General features: G+C 42.8%; 1 protein-coding gene across 2 annotated transcripts in view; it reads right to left on the reverse strand.

Moving 5' to 3' along the window:
- The window catches only part of OPTN (optineurin), a gene marked incomplete at its 3' end in the record, with an annotated part of 39,575 nt that extends 12,572 nt beyond the window's left edge, over positions 1–27,003 (reverse strand). Inside the window, exons 1-7 of one of the 2 annotated variants that reach the window (XM_080717148.1) lie at positions 26,784–27,003; positions 25,641–25,843; positions 20,417–20,599; positions 17,194–17,267; positions 10,681–10,815; positions 2,042–2,147; positions 91–206 (exon numbers count right to left, since the gene is read on the reverse strand). In XM_080717148.1, the coding sequence (XP_080573274.1) occupies positions 91–206; positions 2,042–2,147; positions 10,681–10,815; positions 17,194–17,267; positions 20,417–20,599; positions 25,641–25,843; positions 26,784–26,949 (983 nt within the window). In that variant the 5' untranslated portion in view covers positions 26,950–27,003. Of the gene's footprint in view, positions 1–90; positions 207–2,041; positions 2,148–10,680; positions 10,906–17,193; positions 17,268–20,416; positions 20,600–25,640; positions 25,844–26,783 lie in introns of both variants that reach the window. The other variant, XM_080717147.1, reaches the window with a different exon arrangement.
- Between the last annotated feature and the right edge of the window lie 667 nt (positions 27,004–27,670).

Raw genomic sequence — 27,670 nt, forward strand, 5'->3', positions numbered from 1 at the left:
ATACCCCACTTTAATAAAACAGTTTCCATACAGTAATATGCTTAGTAAAAAGGCATTTTAAGGGGGATAGAAATGACCCCTCGTTCTCACTTTTCTTGGAGTCTCTTCTTCATCAGCTCAGCTTCACTCAGTTTTGTATGAGCCTCCTGAAGCTCCTTAAACAGAGATGTCACTTGAAGATTCAACATTTCCACTTCACTTCCAACCTATTATACAAGGAATCCCAAACATTCACACATAATTATCATGACATTAAATGAATTCCCTTGTGATAAAACCGTCTACACCACTAGTATCCAAGTAAGACTGACTGGCGAACTAATTCCGCTGCCACAGTTACTATTCTAAATACAATTCCATTTCCTGATAAAGCATTAGCTAATCAATGTGGATGCGCTTCTGATCATGACATTATCACGACTGAAATTGACCCTGCTTTAACAGTTTAGGGATCACAGACCACAGAGGAGTTAAAGTGCAGCCCTGTTTGTCTGGCTAAAAACTTAGGCATGTATTTCCTTGCTAACTTGTGTTTCTAGTTTGTACAACTATTTTTGTTACACAGCATTTTTCCTGGCAGCCCTATAATTTATAAATGAATCCTATAATGTCTTGGGACTCCTGAAACGTCTAGATTACTGATTGTTGAGTTACTGTTCTTTAGTGGGGCTCTATTACACACTAGTGGTCTCTTCATCTCAGTTTCTTAAATGTTTTCCATTGTTTTGAAAGTAGGGAATTTAACCCCTTACATAGCAAACAGTAGGAATTTACTATATAATTTTTTAGTAAATCAATTAGTTAAATAGCTATTTTTATGCAAATACCTATCACTTGGCTTGACTAACTTTTCTACACTTAACACTCTGCAGATTCAAAGGTATACCTCTAAATTACCAGGCAACACAGATTATATACACACGAACCTTTTTCACTTAAACTAATTTGTTCTTACCAGTAGTGGAAGAGAACCAAGATCCATCCATCCATCCATCCATCCTTCCCTTTCTTTCTTTCTTTCTTTCTTTCTTTCTTTCTTTCTTTCGTGTGTGCATTTGCACTGGGGTTTGAATTCAGGGGCATTCTACCTTCAAGCTAAATCCCCGGCCTTTTTATTTTGAAACAGGGTCTCACTAGGTTGATGAAAGTCTCACTATTTGCTGAGGCTGTCCTTGAACCTGCAACCTGCCTGTCTCAGCCTCCCAAGTACTGGGATTACAAGTGTGTACTGCCAAGCCTGGCTGAACCAAGATCCTTCAGTCCTGCAAGTTCCTGAGTCATATCTCCAAATGAGCTCATTATAAAGTAGAAAAGTGGCGGGCGTGGTGGCACACGCTCGTAATCCCCACGCTTGGGAGGCAGAGACAGGAGGATCCCACAGGTTTAGAAGCCAGCCTCAGCTACTTAGTGAGGCTCTCAGCAACTTAGTGAGACCCTATTTCCAAATAAAGTATAAAATAGGTCTGGGAGTATAGCCTGGAGGTAGAAAAGCTCCTGGGTTCTACCCCCAGCACCACAAAAAAAAAAAAAATTAAAAAATTAAAAAAAGTAGAAAAGCTCCGTTTTCATTTAGTGGGCTTGCTCACATAAGGATTTAGGAGACAGTCAAGAGGAGATACAGGAGTGGTTTAGTAGAATATTAATAGCAACACGTCTCACTTATAATTAACAGGGAGTGAAGTTCAAACCCAGGACAAGAAAATACAAAAGAAATAGAACATATTAAACATTAATATTATTTCTGCATTTCTTTTTTTCCCCTGTAGTACTGGGCATCGAACCCGGGGCATTCTACCTCTGAGCTACATCCCCAGCTTTATTTTATTTCTCGCTAGGCTGATGAGACTCTCATTACTTGCTGAGGCTGTCCTCAAACCTGTCATCCTCCTGTCTCTGTCTCCCAAGTACAGGGATTACACTCACGTTCCACCATGCCCAGCTTTACTTCTGCAATTCTAAAGCAAGAGGCAATCACAAGGCTCGGCAGCTAGCCTCCTCTGCTGCCGCGGGTGTGCCAGCAGCCGGGGGTCTTGGTACTCACACGCTCTGTGCTGCCTTTTTCTTCTTCCATCTCTCTCTCTGTGCTCTCTTCTGTCTGGGTCTCAATCTCGCAATGATTACTTGCTTTATTTTCAAAATATGAAATTCTGAAAAATTACAGAATGTATAAAGGTTACTTGCTCTTTGTCTTTGAAAGGAATAGAAATCACAGAAGCACCGAAAAGAATACTGTTCAAACTCTGGGTCAAGGAGCAGTTTTCCAAATCTCTTTACATTTACTGCCTTAGCGTTGTTTTGTTTTGTTTTCTCTAAGACTGGCTTGAATTGATGTGGTTTGAGAGATGAATATACAGAAAGGTGAGACGGGAGCGCTTTGTTTTGAATGCTGCCCATTGTCATGTGGCTGCGCTATTTAGAGGTAGTTTTGAAATCTATTTTGTGGGCATGTGTTTGATGGGTGTGTGTATGTCCTATTTATTAAAATCTAGCAGAGAAGGAAAGATGTCCTTTTAGGATGTTCAAGTCCTTGAACAAACAAACGTAGCACCATTTTTACACTGAATCGTACTCACAAGAAAGCCATCCCAATATAAATGAAATAAATGGTTAAGGATGGTAGGTTGAGAAGTTGTATATAATTCTTCTCACACCTCAAACATTATGAAAATGACTTTCAAAAGGCTATTATATGCCTACAGGAACAACAAGATAGAGGAAATAATAGAAATAAAATGTGGACACTTTTTAAGAATGAGGTTTAGCATTTCAAAAAGGTGGACTACACCTGTAATCCCAGTACTTGGGAGGCTGAGACAGGAGAATCACAGTTCGCAGACAGCCTCAGCTACTTAGTGAGGCCCTTTGCAAGTCAGTGAGACTCTGTTTAAAAATAAAGAATAGGGCTGGGATTGTAGCTTGGAGGTTGAATGCTCCTGGGTTCCATCTCCAGTACCACAAAGAAAGAGAAAGAGAGAGAAAGAGAGAGAGAAAGGGAGAGAGGAGGGGGGAGATAGATTTTCTCACTGGGTGAAAGGGTGTGGGGAAACTTAGTGTTATGGTTTGAACGTCCCTCTTGGAACTCCTGCTGGAAGCCACTGCCCTCGGCACTGTGACAGCGCTGCGCTCACGGAGGCTCCGTCTTGGATGACCTTAGCTCTACTTTCTGTTGTTCATGCGTGCTTGCCCTTCACCACGTTACGACATAGCAAGCAGCCTCTTAGCAGAAGCAGCCCCTGATCCGCAACGTCCTGGCTCCCATAACCGTGAGCGGCTAGGCCTCGCCACTTATAACTGACCAGTCTGCAGAATTCTCCTACGGCAGCAGCAGATGAAGATACTAAGCGAGTTTTTTGTTTTTTTGTTTTGTGATGGGGAATTGACTCCAGGACTTCATGCATGCTAGGCAAGCACTTTACCACTGAGCCACACCCCAGCCCTTTTTAAAATTTCATTTTGAGACAGGTTCTCATCACCAGGCCAAGCAGCAAAATTTTAAAAAGGCAATTAGGCATAGACATTAAAAAGAACATTATGTAGCCAGGGTTGGTGGAGCAGGCTTATAATCCCAGCATTCAGGAGGCTGAGACCAGAGGATCGTGGTTCGCGGACAGCCTCAGCTACTTAGTGAGGCCCTCCGCAACTCAGTGAGACCCGGTTTCAAAATAAAGAATAAAAAATAGGGTAGGGGTTATGGCTTGGAGGTCAAATGCCCCTGGGTTCCATCCCCAAACCCTCAATAAAGAAAGAAAGAAAGAAAGAAAGAAAGAAAGAAAGAAAGAAAGGAAGAAAGAAAGAAAGAAAGAAAGAATAAAAAATAGGGCTGGAGGTGTAGCTCGGAGGTAGAATACCCCTGGGTTCCACCCCCAGTACCACACACAGACACAAAAGAACATTATGTAAAATATAGCCAGGCAGAGCCCGGCGTGGTGGCGCACGCTTGTAATCCCAGGGCTTGGGAGGCTGAGACAGGAGGATCACAGGGGTTCAAAGCCAGCCTCAGATACTTAGTGAGTACTTAGTGAGGCTTTCAGCAACGTAGTGAGACCCTGTTTCCAAATAAAAAAAAATATATAAAAAAAGGTCTGAGAGTATAGCCCGGAGGTAGAAAGCCTCTGGGTTCCACCCCCAGTACCACCAAAAAAAAAAAAAAAAAAAAATATATATATATATATATATATATATATATATACAGGCATGGTGGTGCATACTTCTAATCCCAGCATTCAGAAGGCTAAGACAGGAGGATCGTGGTTCGCAGACACCCTCAGCTACTTAGTGAGGCCCTTTGCAACTCAGTGAGACCCGGTTTCAAAATAAAGAATAAAAAATAGGACTTCCGGGAAGATGGCGACCGAGAAAAGCGGGGCTTAAGAGTCCCACTAACAACCAATCTCCATTACCACAAAAAGAGCGCCTTTCATAGCCAGAAAACACCATCACCAGAAAAACAAAAAAACCACCAGGCTCCAGAGAGAAAGCGGACTGAGAACAGAGCTCAGGGCCACAGAGGAGACACACGTGCCCGAGGACGCGGCAGCAGCGCCATACTGCCGGCGGCAGCGGCGAACTCAGCGGACGGCTACAGCAAGCCGAGGTGAGCCGATGCGGAACAGCCAGGCGGGATCTTTCGGCGCAGACAGCATTTAAAGCTCCCAGTGGCTGAGCTCAGCACACGCTGCAGGGATTCAGAGTGGAAATCAAAACCAGAGAAGAAAAAATACGCCAGCCTCATGGCCGAGGGCGTGGCAGAGGCGCCATATTGCCACCGGCGGCGGCAGCAGCAGTGAATTCACCGAGTCCAGTACAGCTACATCTACGTACTCAAGAACAGTGAGTCAAATTGCGGGCCACAGAGGAGAAATCCCAGTATTGTGCCTCCTGGGACTTGACCCAGTGAGGGAGTGGTGGTGGCAGAGATATCACACCATAGGAGAGCGTGCAACCTGGCACCCCCCATAGTTTAAAGCAGCCTCTATCGACTCCCTGGGTCGGAGACTCTGTGATACAACCCAGTAAAGGAGTAGTAGGGTCTGAGATAATACAGACTCGAGATCCAGAGCACCTTAAGTGAAGCCATAGTGACCCAAGGGAAGAACCCAGAGAAGGCACAAACCTCCGAAATCATGGGAAAGAGGAATAACACTGAAGTAATGAATGTGCACAACCCCACAACATCAGAACCTGATAAAACAGAAAATCAGAGATTTCTAGAAGATCAAATCAGGAAAATAACTGTAGAAATAATAGAGGTGTTTCGAAAAGAACTCAGAGAGAGCCAAAAAGAGATAAAGGATGCAATTAATGAAGTAAAGGCCTCAATTCAAAGCACAAACAACCGATTAGACCACATGGAGAACAGAATCTCACTCTTAGAAGATGAGCAATCCAAAAATGAATGCATAGTTTCTAATCTAGAAAAAGATATCCAACAGCAGGAATCTGACATTGAAGAAATATGGGCCCATCTTAAGAGAGCTAACCTAAGAATAATTGGAATAGAGGAGGGAAAAGAAAGTGATACCAAAGGGATCAACAATCTCTTCAAGGAAGTAATAGCAGAAAATTTTCCAAATATAGAGCAAGAGGTTGATACACAGATCCAGGAAACTTATAGAACTCCCTTTAGACAGGATCCGAGAAGAGGATCCCCACGCCATATAATTGTCAAAATGACCAATGTGGAAGCCAAGCAGAGAATCTTAAAGGCAACAAAAACAAAGGGCCAAGTGACATTCAGAGGCAAACCAATTAGAATCACTCCAGACTTCCCAAACCAAGTCATGAGAGCCAGAAGGGCTTGGAGTAACATATTCCAAACTCTGAAAGAAAACAACTTCCAGCCAAAAATTTCCTATCCAGCAAAACTTTCTATCAAATTAGATGGAGAAATAAGAAGCTTCCATGACAAACAGAAACTGAAGGAATTTATGTCTTCAAAACCAGCGCTAGAGAAAATACTCAAAGAGATTAACTACAAAGAAGAAATAGGTAACACTCACCAGAACCAGAGAAACAAGAGTTTCCATCCAACAGACAACTAAGATTGGTTATCTGTGGAGATTCATTATTTATGTTAGTCTTTTACCTATCTCTAAATTGTATTGTTTGCCTTTATTGTTGTTAATTTTTAGGATTTCTAGTTGGAATATTAATATACCTTCAGATATAGCATTTGGTAATATTTTATCCAATTCTATTAGTAACTTTTAACTCTGTTTACATTGTCTTTGGATATACAATATTTTCTTTTATTTTTTAGGGAGTTTGTATATTCTTCTGTTGCCTGTGCCATTGAAATCATATCCAAGAAATCACTGCCAATTTCAATGTTGTGAGGTTTTATGACCCAGATTTTCTCCTAAAAGTTTATAGTCTTAAGATTTATATTTAGGTCTTTTATCTAGTTTGAGTTAATACTTGTATGTAGGATTAGGTAAGGGTCCAATTTTATTCTTTTCCATGTAATTATTATTTTTCAACAATATTTAGTTAAAAGATTATTATTTCCACCACCAAATCTTCGTGGAAACCTTGTCCAAAATAACTTGACAATATAGGGAAGAAGTTAGCTCTAGGCTTGTATTTAACTCCAATGGTCTATATATCTGCCTTTAGAACAGTACTACACTGTTTCAATTATTGTAGCTTTATATGGTTTGAAATCAGAAAATATACATCTTCTAGCTTTGTTTTTGCTTCGAGATTGTTTTGGGTATCTAGAGTCCATATTCCATATCAGGATAGATTTTTTTCTGAAAAATAAATATATGATAGTTTCACCTAAAAAAAAAGAAAAAAATATTCTCTGGTAAGAAAGAAAGCAAAAAGAAATATTGAAATGTTATCTTTAAGTCATCAAAAGCTTGGTATCAGACAAATGAAACTGTTATGTGAGATTATCATTTTTAATTTTGGATAAATTGCTATAATACTAGATGTCAACCACTAAGCCAAGCATGGGAGGGAGGGATGGGGAGAGAATGGGGTGGGGATCGGGTGGGGGCTGACTGGGCGATGTGTGCATGTATGTCTACAAAAGTTTGTATCCCACTATGATGTATGAATACAGTGCACCAATAAAATAAAATTTAAAAAAAAAAAATAGGGCTGGGGGTGTAGCTCATAGGTAGAATGCTCCTGGGTTCTATCCCCAGTACCACACACACACACACACACACACACACACACACACAATATATATATATATATGTATATGTATATATATATATATATATATATATATATATATATGTATATCTCCAATTTCGTGTGTGCATAAGAAGAGGGATACAGAAGCATATGTGTTCACAATGATGGTGTAAGATTTAAAATCTTTTAAAAATTAATTAACTAATTAATTAATTAATTTTTTGCAGTACTAGGGATGGAGCCCAGGGACACTCTACCTCCAGGCTCCAACCCCAGCCATATTTTATATTCTTTATTTTGTAACAGGTTCTCACTGAGTTGCAGAGGACCTCATTAGGTAGCTGAGGCTGGCCGCGAACCTGTGATCCTCCGGTGTCAGCCTCCCAAGTACTGGGATTACAAGCCTGCACCGCCACCATGCTTGGCTATTTAAAAAATTTTAAATAACACTGGGTTTGGTAGCCAGCAACTCAGGAGGCTAAGGTAGGAATTTGAGGCCAGCTTGGGGAATTCAGCAAGACTCTGTCTCCAAATAAAAAAATGGGGCAGTGCCGGGTGTGGTGGCACACGCTTGTAATCCCTGCGCTTGGGAGGTGGAGACAGGAGAATCACGCCAGCGGCGCTGGTTTAAGAGACCCTGTTTCCAAAAATAAAATAGGTCTGGGAGTGTAGCCTGGAAGTAGAAGGGCTTCCAGGAACCCTAGTACCACCAAAAAAAAAAAAAAAAAAAAAAAAAAAAGCAAAGGGCTGGAGATGTAGCCTAGTGGTAGAGTGCCCCTGGGTTCAATCCCCAGTTTAAAAGAAAAAAAAAATTTAAGCCTGATATTTGGAGGTAAATATCAAAAAAATGAATTAAATATATTGAAAATGTTTAGGAAGCAGGGAAAAGTGGGCAGAGTGGGGGCTACTCAAAGAACTATTGTTTCTCCTAGGAAACTTATATACAATGAATACAATGAATTCATTATATGAATGTAAACCTGATTTTTAAACGGGAACCTAGTGATGATATAATGTAAAATAAATAACACTGGTATACATCACAGATTTCAAGCCTCATTTGTGGGAACTGTCTGTGGCTCAGTTGATAAATGGGTGAACAGCAGGTGGGGATGGGAACGCTGCTCACACAGGACACAGATCCTGACCTACATTTGAACTGCGCCTCATCTTAATCTTCTAGGGCAAATCTTCACCTCCAGCAGACTTTTCCCAGGTACTTTTGATTTTTCAGGGCTACCTTTTTTTTTTATTACAGTTTCCTTCTCCTTATAGGCCACCAGTGTACACTTGGGAAACACAGATTACATGAAATATTGGTCCTGGCAAAACAATGACAGAAAGCCAGATCCGTGGCTTCCTTTCCCAGATACCACTTGGAAAGTCTCCAGAGTCAACTAGGACGTCTATACCCTGTTTCCTGTGATCAGTGGACATGCTTGAAGCTGGACTTGTTTCAGACCCGTTAGGTCTTAGAGTGGTTTTTTTTTTCTTTTTGGTGGTACTGGGGTTCCTGGAAGCCCTTCTACCTCTGGGCTACACTCCCAGACCTATTTTTTACTTTTCTATGTGGAACAGGGTCTCTTAAGCCAGCGTGGCTGGCTTCGAACCTGCACAATCCTCCTGTCTCCGCCTCCCAAGCGCGGGGATTACAAGCGTGCGCCACCACGCCTGGCTTGGAGTGTGTTTTTATCACACCTGATTATGGTGCGTGTGAATCAAGCCAGGTTGTTCGCGTGTCACTGACTTTGTTTCTTGATTTCAGTACTGCCTTATCTGGGGGGAAATCATCATTCTCATTTCCATATAAAGAATGTCACTGGTCCTGGCAACTAATTACCAACTTGTTGGAGAAAGCCGCTCACAAAGTAGAGGTTGAATGCTATTGAGAAGGGACAGGAGCCAGGCGTGGGGCTGCGTAGTGGTGCGCGCCTGTAATCCCAGCTCTTGGGAGGCCAGGAGAGGAGGACTGTAGGTTGGAGGCTAGCCACAGCAATTTGGCAAGGTTCTCAGCAACTTAGAGAGATCCTCTTTCCTTAAAATTAAAACTAAATCAGGCCTGGGGCAGAGGGTGTAGCTCAGAGGTAGGACACCATGGTGGTAGTCTCCTAGGCTTCACCTTTCAATGTTCCTAAGAGAAATACAGTAGGATATGGACCCAAAACCGAGGATTTATGGCCACCATGCCCTTTCTATCTTTGAAAAAGTTAATTACCAAAAAAGTCATTGGATATAAGCTGACATGCCTTCTAGCTTACTTTCACATTTTTTTTTTAACAGTACTGGGAATTGAACCCAGGGGCATTCTACCTCCAAGCTACACCTTCAGAACTATTTTATCTTTTATTTTGAAACAGTCTCTCTATTTGCTGAGTCTTGCTAAATTGTTGAGGCTGTCCTTGAACTTGCAATCCTCCTGTCACAGCCTCCCGAGCACTGGGATTACAGGATGTGCCCATGCACCCAGCAAAAATCATAGTCAATCATTAGTATTCAGAATATGAAAAAAACTCATAACTTAATAATAAAAAGACCAGTCAAAACCTTTAAATGAGCAGAGAATTTGAATATTTGAATAGATATTTATCCAAAGAAGATGTCTAATGATGCTTAATGTCATTAATCATTAGAGAACTACAGGTCAAAATTATAATGAGATACTAATTCACATCTATTAGGATGGCTAAAAAAAATAGATAGATAGATAGATAGATAGATAGATAGATAGAATAACAAGTGTTGGTAGTGGAGAAAGTAGAATACTTATATACTTCTGTGGGAATACAAATTCCACTCGTACATTTATAGCTCAGAGAACTAAAAACTAAAAACATGTCCAATCAAAAACTTGTACAGAGGCATTACTCCTAATTGGCAAGAAGTGTAAACAGCACAAATGTTTATCAACTGATAATAGAAAAACAAAATGCCTCCTATCCATTCAGTAGAATATGATCCAGCAGCAACGAGGAATTCCACATTGGCTGAACCTCAAAAACACCGTGGCCAGGTGTGGTGACATGCACTGTAATCTCAGTACTTGGGAGGCAGAGAGAGGAGGAATGCAGGTTCGAGGCCACCCTCAGAGATTTAACAAGACCCTCAGCAACTTAGCAAGGCTCTGTTTCAAAGTAAGAAATAAAAGGGGATGAGATGTAGCTCAGAGGTAGAATGGCTCTGGGTTCAATCCTCAGTAGAAAAACAAAAGACTATGCTAAGTGAAAGAAACCAGTCACAAGAGACCACGTGTTTGACTCCATTTATATGAAATGTCCAGAATAGACAATCTACAGCGACAGGCAGTAGACTTCTGAGAGTGGGTATTACCTGCTGGTGGGTACTGGATTTTTTATGTGAGGGGAAAATGTTTTAATATTATCTTGTGGCAATGGTTGCACAGCCCTGTGAATATTCTAAAAACCTTGAAATGTACACTTTAAATATGTGAGCTGTGGTGCTATCTTAATTTTATTTCAATAAAGCTGTTGTAAAAAGCCACGTATACACAGTTCATGTCGATTTCTTTCATACCTTCCTTTGGCTTCTTTGAGTGCAGTTTCAAGTTTCTCCACCTTCTGGTTTCCTTCCCTTAGGCAAAGCAGGAGCTGGCTCACAGTTAATTCCTCAGATTCCAGATGATTCCTGGCACCTTCTGCCGATTTGTTCCTGCGGTAAGACACCAGTGCCGCCTTCAGTACAAAGGGTAAAGGTTTCAACCAGAAAGTGAAAATGTCAATGCTAAGAATCGAGTAGACCCTGGGCTCCATCCCCAGTACTGCAAAAAGAAAGAAAGAAAGAAGGAAAGAAATAAAGAAAGAAAGAAAGAAAGAAAGAAAGAAAGAAAGAAAGAAAGAAAGGAAAGAAGAAAGAAAACACAGTTGACCAGTGTAACTGAGACCAAATTAATGAACTGCTTTCCAGAACATTCTCCAGTGAATTCTCTCTCTCCTCTCTCTCTCTCACACACACACACACACACACACACACACACACACACACACACACACTGCCCCAACACAACTGGTCTGACCCTTAGTGCTGAGCTCCTCCATACTTTCTGGGGACAGTGTGGGGAACAGCAGTGAGGCTCCAGGGTAGGTGGCCTTAAAATGGAAGCGCTCACTTCCTTCAAATGGTCTGTGTACACAAGACCACAAACCCACAGAAATACTTCAGGAGCCCGGTGGAGGCGCAGACTCCGGAGAGCTACTCCCCAGAAGGCTGGCCCTTCTCTAGCCTGACAGAAACCATTTGCAGGTCGAGAAAAGAAAACCCCTTTTGTTTCAAATAATCAAAGAAATGTAGGCGTTGCTGTCGAACATTTTTCGTGATTCAAAATATGACTGAATGAAGCTGGGCGTGGGGTGCATCCCAGTCCTGGGACGGCTGAGACGGGAAGCCCGCAGGGCTGTGGCCTCAGCAACTTAGCAAGACCCTCTGCTAAGGGGTCTTAGTGAGACCCCGAGGTCTCTTAGTGACTAAGGTCTCTTAGTGAGACCTTGTTTCAAATTAAAAAACAAAATAGGGCTAGGAGTGTAGCATCTAGGCTCAATTTCTAGTTCTGTGCACACACCAAAAAAAAAAAAAGTATATATATATATATATATATATATATATATATATATACACACACATACACACACACACACACACACACACACACATGACTGAATCAAGATACATTTTAATGCCAAACAAAGCATGACCGCTGCTCCAACAGCAAAGCGTTCAGGGTGACTCTGATGCTGCTAATTAATCGAGACCAGTTTCATATTAACAAATAGCCATGATTAAATTCCAGTTAGCCGATGCCAAAACTGCAACTCCAAACCTAGAAATCCATCTCGGACTCTTATGATACGTACAGAGCAGTTATTAAAATTAAAAAAGTAGCGTGTGGCCTAAAAGAGGAAGTTATGTGTGCATGCGGCGCAGAGGAGGAGGAAGTGGCTTGACATTTTCAAATAGTTATCTTCCTTCCCTCTACTTCCAAGAAAGTCTTTTGATATAAAAATAGTAATTGGGGAGAAAGGTGAAGAATTACTAGCCAAAGAGAGAATCACATTTACTTATAAATGGCCTTGTCTGCAATATACTGTAAACCCAAAGCCAACATTATAGTGAATGGGGAAAAACTGCAAGAATTTCCGCTACAGTCAGGAACAAGACAAGGATGCCCACTATCACCACTCCTTTTCAACATAGTCCTTGAAACTCTTGCTGCAGCAATCAGACAAGAGAAGGAAATCAAAGGAATTCACATAGGAAGAGAGGAATTAAAATTATCCTTATTCGCAGATGACATGATCCTTTATCTGGAAGATCCAAATAACTCAACCAAAACACTTCTGGAGCTGATTGACAAATTCAGCAAAGTCTCAGGTTACAAAATCAACCTAAAGAAATCAGTGGCTTTTCTTTATGCCAACAACGAATCCACAATGAAAGAAACAAAGAAAACAATTCCATTCACTATAACCTCAAAACCAATAAAATACCTAGGAATTAATCTAACCCAAGATGTAAAAGACCTCTACAACAAAAACTATAAAACATTAAAGAAAGAAATTGAAGAAGACCTTGGAAGGTGGAAAGATCTCCCGTGCTCATGGATAGGCAGAATAAACATCATCAAAATGGCCATTCTGCCAAAACTGATCTACAGATTCAATGCAATTCCCATTAAAATACCAGCAACATTCTTCAGAGACCTAGAAAAAGCAATCATGAAATTTATATGGAGAAAGAAAAGACCTAGAATAGCTAAAGCCATTCTCAGCAATAAGAAACATGCAGGAGGCATCACAATCCCAGACTTCCAATTATACTATAGAGCAATAGTAGTAAAAACAGCATGGTACTGGCACAAAAACAGATATACTGACCAGTGGATTAGAATAGAAGATACAGAAACAAACTCACACATCTTTAGTCAATTAATCTTTGACAAAGGGGCCAAACTCATACACTGGAGAAAAGACAGCCTTTTCAACAAATGGTGCTGGGAGAACTGGCTAACCATTTGTAAAAAGATGAATCTAAACCCCTATATCTCACCAAACACAGGAATCAACTCAAGATGGATCAAAGACTTAGTAATTAGACCTGAGACTGTGAATTTAGTAGAGGAGAGCATAGGCTCAACACTACAACATATTGGCACAGGCAGTAACTTTCTCAACAAAACCTCCAAAGCTCAGGAAATTAAAGCAAGAATTAACAAGTGGGATAGCATCAAACTAAAAAGTTTCTTCTCATCAAAGGAAACTATCAATAACCTAAAGAGGAAGCCTACAGAATGGGAAAAGATCTTTACCAGCCACCACTCTGATAGAGGGCTAATATCCAGAATATATAAAGAGCTCAAAAGACTCTACACTAGCAAAACAAACAACCCAATCAAGAAATGGGCAAATGAACTAAATAGACACTTCACAAAAGAAGAGATACAAAGGGCCAATAGATACATGAAAAGATGTTCTACATCACTGGCCATCAGGGAGATGCAAATCAAAACTACACTGAGATTCCATCTAACCCCAGTCAGAGTGGCAAACATAAAGAAATCAAACAACAACAAATGCTGGCGAGGATGTGGGGAAAGAGGAACTCTTTTACACTGTTGGTGGGAATGCAAACTAGTTCAGCCACTATGGAGATCTGTGTGGAGATTCCTAAGAAAGCTAGGAATAGATCCACCATACGATCCAGCCCTACCACTCCTGGGTATTTTTCCAAAAGGGTTGAATTCAGAGAACTATAGCAACATATGCATACCTATGTTCATAGCAGCACAATTTGTAATAGCCAAAATATGGAACCAACCCAGATCTCCATCAACAGATGAATGGATAGCAAAACTGTGGGAAATACACACAATGGAATTCTATTCAGCCATAAAGAAGAACAAAATTATATCATTTGCAAGAAGATGGAAAGCCCTGGAGAGCATTATGTTAAGTGAGATCAGCCAAGCACAGAAGGAGAAGGTACATATGTTCCCTCTAATATGCCCAAACTAGGGAACGTAGAGGATACCAGTGGTACTCCAGATAATGGAGGGGAAATACCAGCAAAGCTTGAATGGAAAGATAGGGGAGGAGGAAGACTGAACTTGATTAATGAGGGTCTACATCCGAATATGTGTAAAATTATGAATATGGCATGGTTACCCTGGACAATCATTGGTGGGGGGGGAGGGAAAACAGGGCAGGGGGGGAGAGGGCACCAAGTATAATTTAAATGTATACCACTTATGTTCAATAAAGAAAAAAAAACTAAATAAAAAAAGAAAATGCAAAAAAAAAGAAAAAAAATGGCCTTGTCTGATGAAAGAATATGATCTTATACTTATTTTCACCCTGATAAGATGGCTTGAGGACACAGTTGAATTTTTTTACCTTGTATTTATGAAGTTATAGAAAAAACAGTGCATTTATTTAGTGTGTATTTATTTAGTGTGTATTTTTAGCCATATCTGGCTAAAAAATGGTCTGAAGCATCTATGAGGAGCTGGGGTGCAGCCCAGTCAGTGGCAGGGCACTTGCTTTGTTAAGTGTAGCACCCTGGATTCGATCCCCAGCTCCAAAAAGAAAAGAAAAAAGAAAAAGAAAAAGAAAAAGACCCAAAAAACAAAAAGCAAGCAAGAAAGAAAGAAAACTCCCAAAAGAGCCAGGCATGGTGGCATACACTTGTAGTCTCAGTATGTGGGAGGCTGAGACAGGAGGATCGCAGGTTTGCAGCCTCAACTCCTAAGTGAGGCCCTTCCCAGCATAGTGATTAGTGAGACCCTATTTCAAAATAAATAATAAAAAATAGGGCTGGGCATGGTGGTGCGTGTTTGTGATCTCAGTATGTGGGAGGCTGAGACAAGAGAATCACAGGTTTGCAGCCAAACCCAGCAACTTAGTGAGGCCCTGCACAACTTAGTGAGACCCTGTTTCAAAAACAAAGAATAAAAAATAGTGCTGGGGGTGTACCCTAGAGGTAGAATGTCCCTGGGTTCTATCTCCAGCACAATATACACATACATGAAAAGTCTGAGGGTGGAGACCCATGCCAGTAATCCCAGTACTTGGGAGGCTGAGACAGGAGGATTATAAGTTCAAGGCCAGCCTCAGCAACTTAGCAAGATCTTTTCAAAATATAAGATAATAATGAAAAGGGCTAGTGGTATAGCTTGGGTAGAATACTGTTGGGTTTAGTACCCCCCCTAAAACAAAGTAAAGAAAACTTATAAGTTACTGGGCATGGTGATCCATACCTGTAGTGCAAGCTACTCTGGAGGCGGAGGGAGATTCAAGGCTAGCCTTGGCAATTTAGCAAGACCTTGTCTCGCCCTTTCAATATTGAAGATATCTGTTTCTAGCATCTACGTTGGACAAGTCAGCTTGAGACTCCACAGTGATTAGGATCACTAATCATAAGATTACAGAGGATCACCAGTATTGGTCACCTGGCTTGCAACTGGGAATGAACAAGGAGAGAAAACAGACGCATCTCACTTCTGGAAGCTGGGCAGCCTGGCCCGGGCCAGACAGCACTGGCCAACTAGTTAGCAAGCACAGGTCTTTAGACAAAAAACAAATATCTTCTTTTGATGAAGGATGGGTTTGTTCTCACTTCTAATCTGATGGAGATGAAACACCTGTAAGGGTGGTCAGTGTCAGTTACCCTAGAAAGGCACCAAGCATCCTTTCTATTCTCTGCTAGTTTGCAACATTACACAACATTGGAACTGAATATTATTTAATTTAATTTTATTTTATTTATTTATTTTTGCGGGTCTGAAGATGGAACCCAGGGGCATTTGATCTCCGAGCTACTCCCCTGCCCTAGTTTTTATTCTTTATTTTGAAACAGGGTCTCACTGAGTTACAAAGGGCCTAAGTAGCTGAGGCTGTCCTCAAACCACGATCCTCCTGTCTTAGCCTTCTGAATGCTGGGATTACAAGCGGGCACCACCACGCCCGGCTTTATATTTTGTGTGTGTGGTTCTCGGCGTAGTGGTGCACACTTATAACCTCAGTGCTTGGGAGGCTGAGACAGAAGAATAAAAAGCAGGTTTGAGGCCAGCCCTCAAGAACTTAGTGAGACCCTGTTTCAAAATAAAATAAAATAAAATGAGTTCTCTGGATGTAGCTCAGAGGTAGAATGTCCCTGGGTTCAATTACTAGTTTCACAAAAGAAGAAGAAGAAAAAAAAAAAAACTGTGTGGTATTGGGGATTGACCCCAAGGCACTGTACCACTGAGCAACGTCCCTAGCCCTTTTTATTTTTGACTTTTGATGTGCTGGGGATTGAACCCAAGACTACATCCCAGCCTTTTAGAAATTTATTTGTATTTTTCTTCTCTTTTATTTTTTATTTTTGAAACCCAGTCTCATAAGGGTTGTAGAGGGCCTTAAGTTGCAGAGGCTGGCCTCACCCTGAGATCCTCCTGTCTCAGCTTTCCAGGTACTAACATTACAGGCATGTACCACCAACCCTGGATCTTTTTATATTTTTTATTTGGAAACAGGGTCTCAGTTGCTGAGAGCCTTGCTGAGTTACTGAGGCTGGCCTGTGATTCTACTGTCTCAGCCTCCCAAGTTCTGGGATATTTATTTATTTATTTAATTTTTGGTGGTACTGGGGTCCCTGGAAACCCTTCTACCTCCGGGCTACACTCCCAGACCCATTGTTTTATATTTTTATTTCGAAACAGGGTCTCTTAAGCCAGTGCGGCTGGCTTCGAACCTGTGCGATCCTCCTGTCTCCGCCTCCCAAGCGCGGGGATTATAAGCGTGCGCCACCACGGCCGGCCAAGTACTGGGACTTGAACCCACTTTATTTTGGGTTTTGAGTTGGGTTTGCTCAGCTGTCCAGACTGGCCTCAAACTTGGGATCCTCCGACTTCAGCCTCCAGTGTCACTCTGATCATGCCCCTGTGAATATTCTTGAAAGGTTCATAAGTCAGCTCATCATGTTTGCTCTCTGGTGACAGGGTCAAAGTGTGTGACGGCCCTGCCCTCTGCCTGACACTTCTGCTGTTTGATCACTTACTTGTCAATGGAGTCTGTTCTTTTGGGCCCAGGACTATTCTTCGTTTCTTTCAATACCCCATCTGCGTCTCCTTCCTGCAAAAGCAAAAATGAAAGAGACTTATATGTCTGCAAGACAAACTGTTTGTCAAAAGAAAAAAAAATCACAAAAGAGCAAGAATTTTGATAACAGCTATCCAACATGTGAATGTGAAATGATTAAACTGGGTCACTCAAATGGAATGAAAGTTGACTCTTCCCTGAGCCCGTACACCCAGTCCAGATGATAAATATCTAGACTGAGATGTCAAGGTCAGTCTCCTCCATGGAGCACACTCGGCCTGACTCCATAAACACGAAAGCTTAGCTCTTCCTTGCCTTGGCAGTTCTCTCTTTCTCTAGGTTAAAGCCACACAGATAAGTTCTCACGACTTTCTTGGACTTTCCTGCAGTCCCTTTAAATGCAAAACGCTAGAACTTGCTGAAGCAAATTTCAAAAAGAGGCAGTTTTCTGTGGATGAGGCTTACAAAGCAACATTGCTGCCAGGGTGGCTCCCATTAGAAATCTGCACAACCCGGATGTGGAGGCGCACGCTTGAAATCCCAGTACTTGGGAGGCTGAGACAGGAGGACCGCAGGTTCACGGACAGCATCAGCTACTTAGTGAGGCCTCTGCAACTTAGTGAGACCTTGTTTCAAAAGAAAGAATAAAAATAGGGCTGGGGGTGTAGCTCAGAGGTAGAATGCTCCTGGGTTCAATCCCCAGTACCTAAAAAAAAAAAAAAAAAAAAAAAAGAAAGAAAAAAAGAAAAAGAAAAGAAAAAGAAAGAAATTTGCATGTACCATGGGCCATTTAAGGAATAAGAAGGCCAAACTAAGCCTTACAGTGTTTGAAAGGCAGTTACATTCTAATAAGGTAATGGGGAATATCTTTAAAAATGAACAAACATTATTTTAGGTATTTTGGAAACTCTTCCTAAAATCATGGCAGTATTTTCCAGCTCACAGGAACAAAGCAAGCAAAGCAGGCACACGCGGATAATACCTTCACTCATCTGTGACGCAAAGGACACTGCTAACTAGGAAAGAAAAAGGCCTCAGCTGGAGAATTCTGATAATCTGTTTGGGCTTCCTGAATTTTATCAGTTAATTGCCGAAGGACAAAGCTCTTTGATCAAACTTGCATTTTAGTTATCTTGCAGAAAGGATACTCTGGCAATTTCAAATCTTGATTTCTCCTGATTCTGGTTACTAATGCATCTATAATTTATGAGAAAATGTGGCTGGTAAGGTTATTAAACATCACTTTCCAATTATATTAATTTTTTTTGGGGGGGTCTGGTAATGGAACCCGGGGGCATTCAACCTCCAAGCTACGGCCCCTGCCCTATTTTTTTTTTTAAAGTATTCTTTATTTTGAAGCCAGGTCTCACTGAGTTGCAGAGGGCCTCACTAAGTAGCTGAGGCTGTCTGCGAACCGCCATCCTACGGTCTCAGCTTCCTGAATGCTGGGATTACAAGCGTGTGCCACCACGCCTGGCTAATTATATTAATCTTTAGTCCAGCAAGTGGTTAGGATGTCCCATGGCTGATGCCGAAGACATGCCTCCTAGCTTAGCTGTGTCGCAGGTCACTCCTCCATCCCCTGGGCCTTTCTACAAAGTCCATTTCTCTCTTTCAATGCACAATTCATCTTTTTCTTTATCAGATCTGTACTTTGACAAAGCTAAAATGACCTCCTGTGACACAGAGGATTTTGCCCTCTGTGTCTCTCACGGCCCCTTTTGTTTTTAGTAGCATCAAAGAAGAGGCCCTAACAAGGCTGACTCACTGCTGTACTCCAGCAGTTCTGACATACATCCAGGCCCAGCCACAACAGACACTTCTCAAGAGCTCAGGGATCAATACACACCACCCTAGCCAGGAGTGGTGGCCCAAGCTTGAAAACCCAGCAATTGGAGGCTGAGACAGGAGGATGGCAAGTTTGTGGCCTGCCGCGGCAACTTAGTGAGGCCTTCTGAAACTTAGTGAGATGCCTTTCAAACTAAAAAATAAAATAGGGCTTGGGGTATAACTCAGAGATAGAATGCCCCTGGATTTAATCCCCAGTACCACACACACACACACACACACACACACACACACACACACACAAACAAAAACTTAGCCCACTCTATTTTGGGTTACATTGAATTTTGAGTTTGATAGCGCTGGTTTCAAATTCAGTTCTCAGAGGTTTCTGAGTAGCTGCCGTTAGGAGAGAGGAAAAAAACTAGAAACCCTTCAGCCTACTACTAGAGCAGCGCAGCCTTTTCTTTTCCCCTCTTCTCGTTTTTAATTACTGTAGTTCCCCATAAGACTTCGAAAAGAGGGTCCTGCAACTAAACAGTATTTATTTTTTATTTTTTTTTTGTGGTACTGGGGTTGAAACTCAGGCGTATTTTACCTCTTGGCCACATTCCTGGCCATATTTTATTTTTCATTTTGCAATAGGGTCTCAATAGGTTGCTGAGAGTCCCACTACGTGCTGAACTTGTCCTTGAGCCTGCGATCCTCCTAGCTCAGCCTACCAAGTACTGGATGACACACATGCACCACCGTGTCCGGCTCTGAAAGGTATTTAAAAGCCATTTGTTCGCCACATTCGTTTGTAGTTCTACCTATTTAAGTGCATTTCTCAACATGGCTTTGAAACTTGGTATAAAAAAATTACCAGAAAACTCATGCTTGTGGTTTTGTTTTTGTTTTAGGTGGGTCATGAAAATGTCTGATTTGCCAGGACAAGTTAGGAAGAAAAATAAGTACATCTTTTGTCATAAAAGGTAATAATTTTTTTTTAATTTTTTAATTAATTATTTATTTATTTATTTTTTGGTGGTCCTGGGAATGGAACCCAGGGGCCCTCTACCTCTGGGCTACACTCCTAGACCTATTCTATATTTTATTTGGAGACAGGGTTTCTTAAGCCAGCTGAGGCTGGCGCGATCCTCCTGTCTCCGCCGCCCAAGCGCGGGGATTCCAAGCGTGCGCCCCCACGCCCGGCTGGTAATGATTTTTTTTTTAAATTTTGGCTACGACAACCCTCGCAAGCATGGTGCTGGACTTTGAAAATGGGAAGCCAATTTATCTTTGCTACACTGGAATTTTCTCATTAGTTGGCTTCTGGTGTCGGCAGGAAATCATCTGTCTAGATGAGGCTTTATAGTTTACATAAAACAAAACAAAACAAAAAGCCAAACTCTTACCGCCATCCTAATTTCAACAAAGGAGTCTTCGCAGGAGCCGCTGGAGTTGAGCTGGAGCTGCAGCTCAGACACGATGCCCAGCAGGTCGGCCTTCTCCGCCTGCAGGCGGGCCACCTGGGTCCTCAGCTGCTCCACTTCCTGCTCTGCCTCCACCTTCGGAGGCCTGGAGACGCCAGCGGGGTCCTGGGAACGCAGGAATAAAGCGCATGAACAGGCCCAGTGCAGGGCCCGGCCTCCAAACACATGGCCCTGCACCCACAGACAGGGCGGTCTCTCAAGATCAAGGTCTTCTATGCTTCAGTACAAACTTCTAGCTCTTACTTGCCATGATTTATTTTGATATAACATTTAATATGGAAAACTTCATTTATTTATCATTATTTTGCAAGTACTGAGGATTGAACCCGGAGCTACTTTACCACCAAGCTTCATGTCCTGTCTTTTTGAGACAGGGTCTTGCTAAGTTACCCAGGCTGGCCTTGAACTTGTGATCCTCCTGCCTCAAGCTCCCAAGTAGCTGGGATTATTATCTTGTGGTACTCAAATAATAGAAACCTATAATAACTTTGTGACAATAAAGACACTCTCTCACAGCACATTGGAATAAGAGGATGTTATGAAGAGGAACCAATCAGACCTTGGGAATGGTGACCTCTAAGTTCTAGCACAATATGCTAGAAACCAAGGGGAAAAGCCACCGTCATTCAACCTGCACTTTTTCCTCCCACAGATGTGCACTATCCCCTCTCCCCACACCCGCCGTGTCTAATTAGAAGAAAAAGCATTAAGGACTCCTGGGCCCTTAATGGTAAAACTAGCACCCAGTACCTGTTGTGTTTACCTCTTGCAAACCATGAATGATAAAACCATAGGAGAAAGACCCTGTTCAGAAGTGGGTTTCACTTGGGAGAAGAGAGAACAGATCCCGTCTCTAGTCTGACAATCACTGGGAATATGGCCTTAGCGGACTAACTCAAATTCCTGCCTCTGCCCGGAGTGGTGGTGCACGCTTGTAATCCCCGCGCTTGGGAGGCTGAGACAGGAGGATCGCACGGGTTCGAAGCCAGCCTCAGCTACTTAGTGAGGCTCTCAGCAACTTAGTGAGACCCTGTTTCCAAATAAAATATAAAATAGGTATGGGAGTGTAGCCTGGAGGTAGGAAGTCTCTGGGTTTTACCCCCAGTACCACCAAAAAAAAAAAAAAAAAAAAAAAAAAAATCCCTGCCCCTGGGTTTCTTGGTTAGAGGAGACTGCGCCCTGCCCTCCGGTGGTGACCCCCAGGTCTTCTGGGTTCCCTCTCTGTGGTGACACCAGACTTCAGTTCTTTTCAAACTGGAAATACAGATACTTAAGAGCACCAGAGCAAAAGCTCCATTTCCCTCCGGAGTCTATAACATGACTAAACATATCTACATATTCTCTAAACAAGTTAAAACAAGGTATTTACTTACGTATCTTTGTGTAGCACTGGGGATTGGGTCCAGGGGCATCCCACCTACAGCTATGCCCCCAGCCATATTTTTGGTTTTATTTGGAAACAGGGAATGGCTTTTTTGATGAGTCTCACTACTTGCTGAGGCTGTCCTCAAACCTGCAATCCTTCTGTCTCAGCCTCCTAAATACTGAGATTACAGGTGTGTGAGACCACGCCCGGCCAAACAAGCAATTTAAAGAAGCGAGCTCTAATTTGTAGTTTACATTGTCCTTTCCCTTTCCCTGTCGATTCTAAAAGATTTCTCAAGGGACAAAAAAGAGGCCCAAAGACTCATAGTGGAACTAGAGTAGCATCAGAAACACACGTGGATGGACCAGGGACCATGGACCCGCCGATTCGTCGGCTCTCACAACCTGCCCTGCCCCTCCCACTCCGGGGCTAGTGCTCTGCCTCCACACGGTCTCGCTGGGGAGCAACCACGCCTCAGAGAAAAGCAACTCACATGACCCGGAGAGGTAGGTCTGCAAAGAAAGCTCGGAAGTCTGTGCAACCTCCCTAAAATACCCCCCCTCCAGTACTGGGGATTGAACCCAGGGGCATTTTACTTCTGAGCTACACACCCAACCCTATTTTTTCTTCTTTATTTTGAAACAGGGTCTCACTAAGTTGGGAAGGGCCTCACTAAGTACCTGAGACTGGCTGTGAACCTGTGATCCTCCTGTCTCAGCCTCCCAAGTACTGGGAATACAAGCATGCATTGCCATGCCTGGTTCAAAAACTTTTTTTTTTTTTTTTTTGGTGGTACTGGGGTTCCTGGAAGTCCTTCTACCTCCGGGCTACACTCCCAGACCTACTTTATATTTTTGAAACAGGGTCTCTTAAGCCAGCGCGGCTGGCTACGAACCTGCGCGATCCTCCTGTCTCCGCCTCCCAAGTGCCGGGATTACAAGCGTGGGCCACCACACCCGGCTTTTTTTTTTTTTTTTTTTTTTTTTAGGCATTGGGGCTAGAACCCAGAGGCATTCTACCTCCGAGCTAAATACCCAGCCTGATTTTATTTCTTATTTGGAAACAGGGTCCCACTAAGTTGTTGAAGCTGGCTTCAAACCTGCAATCTTCCTGTCTCAGTCTCCCAAGTACTGGGATTACAAGCGTGCACCACTATAAAAGCTTCAAAAGCCTTTAAGGAATGAAAACAACAAAGAACAGGTCCCGCCCAGCCTAGAACCAGGAAGTAGCTTAGGCAGGACTATGCCTTATTAGGAATCTTCTCAGGCACCCTCTTGATCTCTCTAAAGACATTTGTGTGTGTGTGTGGTACTGGGGGTGGAACCCAGGGTCTTTTCTACCTCCGGGCTATACTCCCAGACCTATTTTTATACTTGATTTGGAAACAGGGTCTCACTAAATTGCTGAGAGCCTCACTAAGTAGCTGAGGCTGGCTCTCAGTCTCCCAAGTACCGACATTACAGGCATGCCCCACCACACCCTGCTGGAAATAGAGCTTTTTTTTTTTTTATAGTCAAATCACTTTATTTTCCTCTTTTATTTGCTTTATATCTTTCTTTAAAAAGTTATGAAATTCACAGCTTTATACCCAAATGCAAGAATGCTAGGCTATTTGCTTATAGACATTTTTGCAGCCAAGTGTCATCTTATTTCATCCTTTTAATCCATGTTCAATATTAAAAAAAAAATCTAAAACCAAGGGTGCTGGAGCAGCTCCAGGGCATGTATTTCTCTTTAATAGGACAAAGACTGGAAATAGAGTTTTAGAGTTCTAAACAAGTATTTGAGGACCAAGGATATAAATCAGTGACTCTAGAATATCAGATTAATAGCCGGGTGTGGTGGTTTGTAATCCCAGCATTTGGGAGGCCGAGACAGGAGGATTGTGGTTTGTAGACAGCCTCAGCTACTTAGTGAGGCCCTCCACAACTCAGTGAGACCCTGTTTCAAAATAAAGAAAAAAAAAAAATAAGGCTAGAGGTGTAGCTCTGGGGTAGAATGCCCCTGGGCTCCATCCCTAGTAGCCCAAAAATAAATAAGAAGGAATGAAAGAAATAGAATATCATATTATCTGGCTAATTTTCTTTTTCTAATTTTCTGTGAATTGTGAGAAAAGTTGAAGGATAAGGCATAATAAATCTTACCAATAATGAAACACTTCCAATACAAATCAAACTTTACCAAAGCAGAATGCTCATCATTCATAAGCAAAGGTTGGTAAGTAGTATCACTGATACGAACTATAGATTTTTTAAAATAACTTTTTATTCTACATGATTTCTACTTTTCTATTATTTTTTATTCATTTTATTTCTTTGTTTCCATTCTTTAGTCATCTGAGAAAATAGAGATCAACAAAGTTCTAGGTATAAATTTCAGGAAAAATCACTGATATATGTTTATTTGTTTTGTTTTGGGTACTGGGGATTGAACCCAGGGGAGTTCTATCTCTGAGCTACACACCTAGCCCTTTAAAAAAAAAACAAACAACTTATTTCTTAAGGTCTCACTAAGTTGCTGAGGGTGGCTTTGAACCTACAATCCTCCTGTCTCAGGCTCCCAAGTACTAGGATTAAAGAAATACCTGGCAAACAAACACACCCCATTGATATCTGGAATAAATCCTCCCTTAACCAGCACAGTACTCCATCCCTCAAAGGGTTAAGTGCCAGGCTTGAAAAAAAGCAGACAGCAGATGTCCACCCAAATGAACACCAGGCGGTGGTCCTCAGACCCAGCGGTCCTCGGCAGGGACCACGGATGCGTTGTGGCTTGGTTTTCACTAACACCTTTGACATCCACTTTCAGGTATGAACACATTTCCCAAGTTCTTTGGATCAAAAAAAGTGAGTCTATCTGGATGTGGTGGCACACGCTTGCAATCCTAGTACTTGGAAGGCGGAGACAGGAGGACTGCGGGTTCACAGCCAGCCTCGGCCACTTAGGGAGACCTTGTTCAAAATAAAAAAGATAAAACCGTGCTGGGGGTGTTGCTCAGAGGTAAAATGCCCCTGGGCTCAACCCCAGCAACACACACACACACACACACACACACCCCAAGTGGGTCTATTTCTCTCTTTAACCATGGCAACCCTACATCCAGCTTCTTATCAGAACATGGCATTTGCCAAGTCATTTTCAAAAGGCAATGTTAAGTGATTAATCTCTATTGTAGACTGGGGTAAAGGACAAGGCCGATAAGTAAACATTCTGGGTAATATATTTCTTTTTATTTTTGTAGTACTGGGGGTTAAACCTTGGGGCATTCTACCTCCAAGCTACACCCCTAGCCCTATTTGAGTTTTATTTTGAAACAGGATCTTAGTAGAGTCTCAGCACTTGCTGAGGCTGTCCTCAAACCTGCGATCTTCTTGTCTCAGCCTCCCAAGTCCTGGAATTATAGGCGTGTGCCACCAAGCCTGGCCAAGAGATTTATTACATGTAATTTTATACGAGAAACATACACCAAAAACTAACAACTGGATGGCTCCAGGCACAGGTTCACCTGCATTCCTGCCACGAACACAAAGCACCGATAGACAACCTTAATATTTTTCGACTGTAATCATATGGTAAAGCCTTACACATTTCTTTCCTCCAACAGAGACTATACATGACCCTTAAAACAGCAGTCAACCTTTTCATCAAAAGCACTTCCTCTAAGGCGTGTAGAACCAGCCCAGCCTGATCCGTGGAATGAAGGTTTGATCTAGGAGTTTAGACAAGTTACGAGTCTACTGAAAATACTGAAGCGAAAGCCGAGCTTCCGCGCCTGCTCACCTCCGCGGGCCCTCCTGGGTGCCCTCGTAGTTTTCCCAGCTCTCCCCTCAGCCGCTCGTTCTCACGACTCAAGGCCACCAGGCGCTCTTTGTCTTCTTTGCTCTGAATCTCAAAAAGCTGGCGCTCCTCCTTCTGTTTCTCTGTCCAGGCCGAAAGCTCCTCGAAGCGCCCTTTCATAGCTTGGTTGTTTAGCTTCATGGCTTCTGCGTGGGGTTCAGAATGAGGGAGTCACACACCAGGACAGTGGACAGAGCTTCGTGAATCACGCCTGCCCCGATCCACTTTAGCACATGATCTGAGTCTAAACAGGCCAGGCTCGGCCCGGGCCACGGGTCAGCAGAGAAAAGACCGTAAAAGGGCGAGTGGCTTTTGCTTCGGACAGGATTAGTGGGTCTAACATCACTTTTAGCCTTCAAAGTCCTGAGAAAATGAAACTGATTTGGGTGTGGGCATCATAGCACAAATTCCCATTAATAACTAGGGGACAGAGGAAGGTCTGATCGCTCCTTGATTAGAACACTGGCCCTGCCCAAAGCCACATCAGAATAAGGTATCAGAATGCTTTCTATGAACACACAGTATTTAGGACTCAGTCTGCATTCTGCATTCAAAATAACTCCCACCCTTTCCCTTTTGTGGTGCTAGAGATTGAACCCAGGGGCATCTACCTCCGAGCTGTACCCCCAGCCCTATTTTTTTTTTTTTTTTTTAATTTGGAAACAAGATTTGCTATGTCGCTGAGAGCCTTGATAAATTGCTGGGGCTGGCTTTGAACCTGTGATCCTCTGGTCTCGGCCTCCCAAGTACTGGGATTAAAGGCCTGCTCCACCACACCCAGCTCCCCCCCACTACCACCACTTAATGGACTAAATGCCATTATGCTATTTCTCTGAGATACAATTCTGTTTCTGCAGTACTGAAGATCCATCCTGCGGCCTCATGCACGCTAGGCAAACACTCTAGCTCTACCACCGAGCGACATCTCCACTCCCCAGACGGGATACTCTTTATTTTTATCTGTATCCAGAAGCAAACAACAAAATGTGTTCCAGCTCTACCCAAAGCCACCCGCGCTGCCTCTTCCTCCAGGAGACCACAGAGGAAGCTCAGCGTGGAGGCGGGGGGCGGGGAGCCGCTGCTTACCTTTGAGCTGGTGATTCTCCACCAGAAGCTCCTTCATCTGCCGCAGCAGCTCCTCTGGGGTGAACATGTCCAGGTTGGGGTGAGCCAGACTCGGGGGGCCATTTCCTGTGTTCTCACGGGGACTGTCTCCCTTTTCAGTCAGGCAGCTGAGAGGCTGGTGTGACATAGCAGAAGTTCCTACGGAGAAAGCACACACCGAGAATATACCTGTCCCCGCTGCCCGCCCGGCATCTCCTGGGTTCCGCACAGCCACGAGTAATTACCAGGATTTATTCCTAGAGTTGCCAACTTTCTGTCTGATTGCACTGAGCTTTGTGTGTGTGGAATTGGGGATTGCACCCAGGGGCATTTTACCTCTGAGCTATACCCTCTACCTTTTTTATTTTTGTGTGGTACTGTGGATGGAACCCAGGAGCCTACTACCTCCGGGCCACACCCCTAGATTATTTTATTTTTTAATTGGAAACAGGGTCACAATAAATTGCTGAGAGCCTCACCAAGTTGCTGAGGCTGGCTTTGAACTGCAATTCCAAGTACTGGGATTACAGGCAAGCGTCACCAGGCCCAGCCTATTTTTTTGTTTGTTTTATTTTGTTTTGCTTTTTTGGTACTTGGGGTGGAACCCAGGGGCTTTTCTACCTCCGGGCTATTCTCCCAGACCTATTTTATACTTGATTTGGAAACAGGGTCTCACTAAGTTGCTGAGAGCCTCACTACATAGCTAAGGCTGGCTTTGAAGCTGTGCGATCCTCCTGTCTCAGCCTCCCAAGCACTGGGATTACCACGCCCAGCTTTTTGTTGTTGTTTTGAAACAGAGTCTTGCTAGGTTGCTGAGACTGTTGCTAAGTTGCTAAGGCCGGCCTCAAACCTGTGATCCTCCTGTCTCA

Source organism: Muscardinus avellanarius (assembly GCF_963383645.1).
Source record: "Muscardinus avellanarius genome assembly, chromosome: 20".
Taxonomy (NCBI): Eukaryota; Metazoa; Chordata; class Mammalia; order Rodentia; family Gliridae; genus Muscardinus; species Muscardinus avellanarius.